Consider the following 6,000-nt stretch of genomic DNA (forward strand, 5'->3'; position numbering starts at 1 on the left):
ACCCCAACAGACCCTAACATCTATTATCCTAGCAGCTGTAAAAGTCTGTATAGCTCGTGATGGGGAAAAAGCAGAAGCGCTACCATGCCACAGATTATACAAATGATTGATTATCTTGCTAGCATGGAAAAAGGCTTTTACAATGCAATAGATAAGATGGACTGTTACTGGGTAATTTGGGAACCATGGTTTCCATATAGGAAATGAGACCAAGTTTAGCTAGAAAGTTTTAACTCCCCTCTGTTAAATCTGCTTAAAATGTAATGCTCTATTATTTATGGGTTGCATGTCCCTTTAATGCTGATTTTGAGTTATTAAAGGAAGAGTTTCGGTGGGAGTTCACATAGTCTGTAGTATTATAATTTTAATTTTCCCTTTTTCTTCCAGATATTCCGACCCAGCAGTGTGGACAGCATATCTTGGCTTGCACGATCAAGCAAAGCGCACTTCCAACAAGGATGTGGAGGTGCGCAAGATTAAACGCATTGTAGCTCACAAAGACTTCAGTGACTTCACCTACGATAATGACATTGCCGTGTTGGAGCTTGAGCGCCCTGTAACATACACTGACTTCATTCAGCCTATCTGTATACCTGACAGCTCTTATGACTTTCCTGCCGGCAAATCCATCTGGGTGACAGGATGGGGAGCGCTGAGTGAAGGAGGTGAGAGTTCTTGTTTTTTTTTGTTACATTTATTCATTGTTTGATATACATTGTTACAGCCTTTTTTGGCAGCCAAGGGGTTAAAAAATTAAATCTACCAGCCAGCTGCTGTTCTTGCAATACTGTGACTGGTGGAAATTATCAGCATTGATCATTCTTTGTGAGAGTACTTAAAGGGACAGTCTAGTCAAAATTAAACTTTCATGATTCAGATAGGGCATGCAATTTGCTTTGTTCTCTTTGTATTCTTAGTTGAAAGCTAAACCTAAGTAGGCTTGTATGTGAATTTCTAAGCCCTCACAGCTAGAAGGTTAGTTCATCTTTGCCATATAGATAAGTGTGCTCACACCTGTGGAGTTACTTATAGGAGGGCACTGATTGGCTAAAATACAAGTCTGTCAAAAGAACTGAAATAAGGGGGCAGTCTACAGAGGCTTAGATACAAGGTAATCATAGAGGTAAAAAGTATATTAATATAACAGTGTTGGTTGTGCAAAACTGGGGAATGGGTAATAAAGGGATTATCTATATTTTTAAGCAATAGCAATTCTGGAGTAGACTGTCCCTTTAAGGTTACTATACAAATATTCAAATATTATTGAACTAGAGAATGTAATGCCCCTACTATCCATAACTTTCACAAAAAGCAATTCATGTTAGTAGGGTAAGCCAGACATAATTTTATTAAGTGCAAAAAATACATTATTCTGCAGACATTTCTCAGACCTAAAGTAAGGCGATAAAACATAAAAGCTATTTACTACTCTGCAAGAAAATAAATGCTTTTAATTAGTAGTCTGTCAGCAGAGAACAGTATAACTTTATTTAAGGCAGTTATTCTCGGCTATCCTCAGAGGCCAAGCGTTACAGATAGCCTCATCTGAGTACATACACAACTACTGACTGAGCCATAGATTACCCATCTGTTGTCAAGCAGGGATATCTACCCCCTTACTATAGTTATTTGTGATACTGCTTGGGTATGGCAGGGCGGCAAACCTGTGGCACCACATTGCTTGGGTTTTTGGCTGCTGTTGCAGTGCATAATTGGGTTTTTGGCTGCTGTTGCAGTGCATAATATCTTATCTACTTTCTGGAACTCTTTACCATGCGCAATCAGAGAGGCACCGTCCTTACAGATTTTTTTAAAAAAGCTAAAGACCCACCTCTTCCATCAGGCATTCAGTCCGCTTATCTGACCTTCAGAAACTCCTAACTTTTATGTCTTATGTTGGTATATTTGTAAAGTGCTTTGAGTCTCACAGGGAGAAAAGCGCTATATAAATCTCAAATTATTATTATATAAATTATTATTCTTATTAATCTATAATCTATATGGGCTTTAAATTGCAGATATATATTATTCCTACCAATCCATTAAATTGCGGATATATATTATTCCTACCAGTCCATAATAACGTATATAAGATTTACTGCAATTTCTGCACACAATGTCAAAAAGGTTTGCTACCTCTGGTGTAGGTGGTGATTGGTCATACTACAAATTAGCATAGAGTCCCATACAGCGTAAAGTTAACATTGATGTGCTTTAGCGAGTAGCAGCACATGCGCTGCGCCTACTTGTGTAGTTAAGAATTTTAGCTGGGCAGCAAAAGGAACACATAATGAGTCAATACCTGAGATGCCTTTAGTTGTGTGACCATAGTAGGCACTACAATCCCAATAGTACTGTACAGACTACATGAAGATGTTGCTATATTACAGGATGTTGGGAATATCACTTTTGATTACCAGGGAACCATTACAGTCTCTCCCTGACATATGGGATTCTGCTAGTTTTCACAGGATGGGAGTTAAGTAAATACACAAATTGCACAAGTGCCTTTGAGTGCAAGTTCTGTTCTAAGGATCGATCAGGCACGTTACCTTTCCATGTTGGCGATATTGCAACCATAATATTCATAACTTACTGTAACGTGCAGCTGTGGCATGCCTATTTGTGCAGGATACTTATAGTAATGTCATTTTAATCTTATGCAACTCGAAATAATGGTTTCCCCCCCCATTAATTTTAGAAATAATGTTAATAAGTAAAACTGATCCTATTCTTAATTGTACTACATAATACAATTTTAACCTAACTCTTAGAGGTCTACTTTCCTATATAAAGCTAATAAAGAGCTGAGCTATGAATACTTTTATTAACTTAAAGGGATATTAAACCGTGATCCTATAGTAAAAACAAATATGTTAAATCAAAGTGAACATAAAAAGAAACTGATTAAAAAAACAGCAGATAACTTACTAGTGTCCTTGCAAAATGAGCAGTTAGAAAGTATCATTGTATCCACAGCCCTCAGGGAGATAAGAAAGGAGACATATTTGGAACCTAAATGGATAGTCTAGTCAAAAATAAACTGTCATGATTCAGATAGAGCATGCAAATTTAAGTAACTTTCTCATTTACTCCCATTCATTTTTTTTCATTCTCTTGGTATTTTTAATTTAAAAAGGTGTAAAGTAAGCTTAAGAGCTGGCCCGTTTTTGGCTCAGCACCTGGGTAGCGCTTGTTAATTGGATGGCTACATTTAGACACCAATCAGAAAGTGCTACCAGGATGCTGAACCAAAAATGGTCTGGCATCTAAGCTTACATTCCAGCTATTTTTAAAATAAAGATGTAAAGAGAACAAAGAAAATAGAAAGTTACTTAAAATGTCATGCTCTATCTGAATCATGAAAGTATAATTTTGACTATACTATCCCTTTAAGTTGCATTCTGCCTGTACTGAGCATGAGCAAAACTGACTTGCTGTCTCTCTAGCATTATAGTAATACAGAACTAGCTCATGTTACTCTAAAAGTTTTATGACATCAAGCTATCAATCCTTTCCAGTAGAGGCCCCAGCCTACTTGTTGGGGCTGTAACAGGAAGTAATTGATCCTGCATAAATAAGGTTAAAAATGATGAAAAATACATATTGCAATGATTTGTATTAAAGGGACAGTCTGCTCCAGAACTTTTATTGTTTAAAAAGATAAAAAATCCCTTTATGACCAATTCCCCAGTTTTGCATAACCAACACTGTTATATTAATATACTTTTAAGCCTCTGCCCAGTTATCTCAGTGCTTTTGACAGACATGCGTTTTATGGCACACATGAACTAGTGCTGTGAAAAACTGTCAAAATTCACTGAGATAAGAACTGGCCTTTAAGGACTTAGAAATTAGCATATGAGCCTACCTAAGTTTAGCTTTCAACAAAGAATACCAACAGAACAAAGCAAATTTGATGATAAAAGTAAATTTAAAAGTTGTATAAAATTGCATGCCGTATTTCAATCATGAATTTGACTAGACAGTCCCTTTTAAGTATAACCCACTGTTCAGTGCTTTTTGTTTTATTACAACAATGAAACAGACTGTTTAACTTCCCTTTAAAATGTATAATCTGTCAAATGTGTCACAGATCTGCGGCATAGCTTAGCATTTGTAACTACTAAGGATAACTACACTAATAGGAAATATACAAGGACCAAAAGTGGTTCGTTGTAAGTATCTGATCTGTTCAGAGGTCTAATATTAAGTTGTTTTCCCATGTAGGTTCTGGAGCTGGAATCCTGCAGAAAGCTGAAATACGTATTATCAACCAGACGGAATGTAACAAGTTTTTAGATGACCAGTTGACTGTACGCATGATATGTGCCGGATTCCTTACGGGGGGCATTGATGCCTGCCAGGTAAGGCCTTTGTCCTTTTTAGCTTTATAGTTGTCTTTAACCTTTCACAGAAATGTTTTAATCACACTTCTCATTTGTTTTCTTACAGGGAGATTCTGGAGGACCTTTATCCAGTGTGGAGAACAATGGCAAAGTGTACTTGGCAGGCATTGTGAGCTGGGGAGAGGGCTGTGCTCGCAGGAACAAGCCTGGCGTTTACACTAAAGTCTCAAAGATGAGAGACTGGATTAAGACCAATGCCGGCCTTTAATGGAGTTTTGAAATCCATAACGATCCAGAGCTTCCTGCATGCATATTGCTCTTTAACATCTTCATTGGATTCTTTTTAATGGTTTTATCTTGATTCTGTGATTACTACATGTTTTTGAGACGTTCAATAAAACAAAGCAAATAGGTACGTGAAGAGAAGGAAAGGACTTTGAGCCATTTCTTACCTTGTCTTCTCATCTTGATGGACCAAGAGGAACTTTCCATCAAGTGATGTGAAATCAGACTGTCCTTACCAGGATTTGCCGCAATAAAATTCAACTGATTCTGATATATTGTACCTTGGTTGTGCTACATATATTGGTTGGTTTTTCAACAGAAAAATAGTTTTCCTGTCTACATTTGGCAGAACTAGTATATTCAACTACACTCCTAAATGAGAGATTGCTGGTCAAAGAAGGGACAAAGTTCCAGATCAACTGTATATCAGCACGAAAGAAACTGACTTTGATGTTGGAATCTACTATATAATTGTACAGGTGTTTAAAGAGCCCTTGCTGGACAAACATAAGAGCTCATATGCAAAGCATTTGCCTTTGTTACTGCAAACGTAAAGTGGTTTTGGTTATTTTTGTAGATTCTTTTTACTATTTACTCGTGTGTGTTTGTTTAAAATGTTAATGTTTAAATGTCTTGAATATTAATGTCAAAAGAAAAATTAAACTATTTTATTTTTGTTATTTCTTTACACCTTAAACTCTGGAATCATCTTTTTTAGTTTTTTCTTCTTCTTTTTTGAATACTGTATCTTGAATAACTTTGTAATAGAAAAGAAAATATTACGAGCTAAACCTTTGCTCTACAATTTGGATAGAATTACTTTTAAGCATTTTGTGTGCCTGTTTTGTTTTCACAAACTTTAAGCTGAGTATTTAAAATAAATAAATATATAAATATATAGGTTATATTTCAAATCCGATTAAGCAAACAAGTCTTACCTACTTTACCAAGCTTGTACAGAACCGAGATTAATAGTTGTCCAATATATACCTGCTGGATATACAAGTATATTTCTCTTGTTAAGTGTATCCAGTCCACGGATCATCCATTACTTATGGGATATTAACTCCTCCCCAACAGGAAGTGCAAGAGGATTCACCCAGCAGAGCTGCTATATAGCTCCTCCCCTAACTGCCATTCCCAGTCATTCTCTTGCACCCAACGAATAGATAGGATGTGTGAGAGGACTGTGGTGATTATACTTAGTTTCATACCTTCAATCAAAAGTTTGTTATTTTATAATAGCACCGGAGTGTGTTATTCCTTCTCTGGTAGAATTTGAAGAAGAATCTACCTGAGTTTTTCTATGATTTTAGCCGGAGTAGTTAAGATCATATTGCTGTTTCTCGGCCATCTGAGGAGAGGT

General features: G+C 36.4%; 1 protein-coding gene across 1 annotated transcript in view; it reads left to right on the top strand.

The window, feature by feature from the left end:
* Positions 1-5,331, top strand: part of ST14 (ST14 transmembrane serine protease matriptase) — a 161,062-nt gene extending 155,731 nt beyond the window's left edge. The window contains exons 17-19 of the mRNA XM_053691502.1: positions 388-665; positions 4,231-4,367; positions 4,456-5,331. Of these exons, the coding sequence (XP_053547477.1) occupies positions 388-665; positions 4,231-4,367; positions 4,456-4,617 (577 nt within the window). The 3' untranslated portion in view covers positions 4,618-5,331. The remainder of the gene's footprint in view (positions 1-387; positions 666-4,230; positions 4,368-4,455) is intronic.
* The last annotated feature ends 669 nt before the right edge of the window (positions 5,332-6,000 follow it).

This window comes from Bombina bombina, chromosome 8, assembly GCF_027579735.1.
Source record: "Bombina bombina isolate aBomBom1 chromosome 8, aBomBom1.pri, whole genome shotgun sequence".
Classification (NCBI taxonomy): Eukaryota; Metazoa; Chordata; class Amphibia; order Anura; family Bombinatoridae; genus Bombina; species Bombina bombina.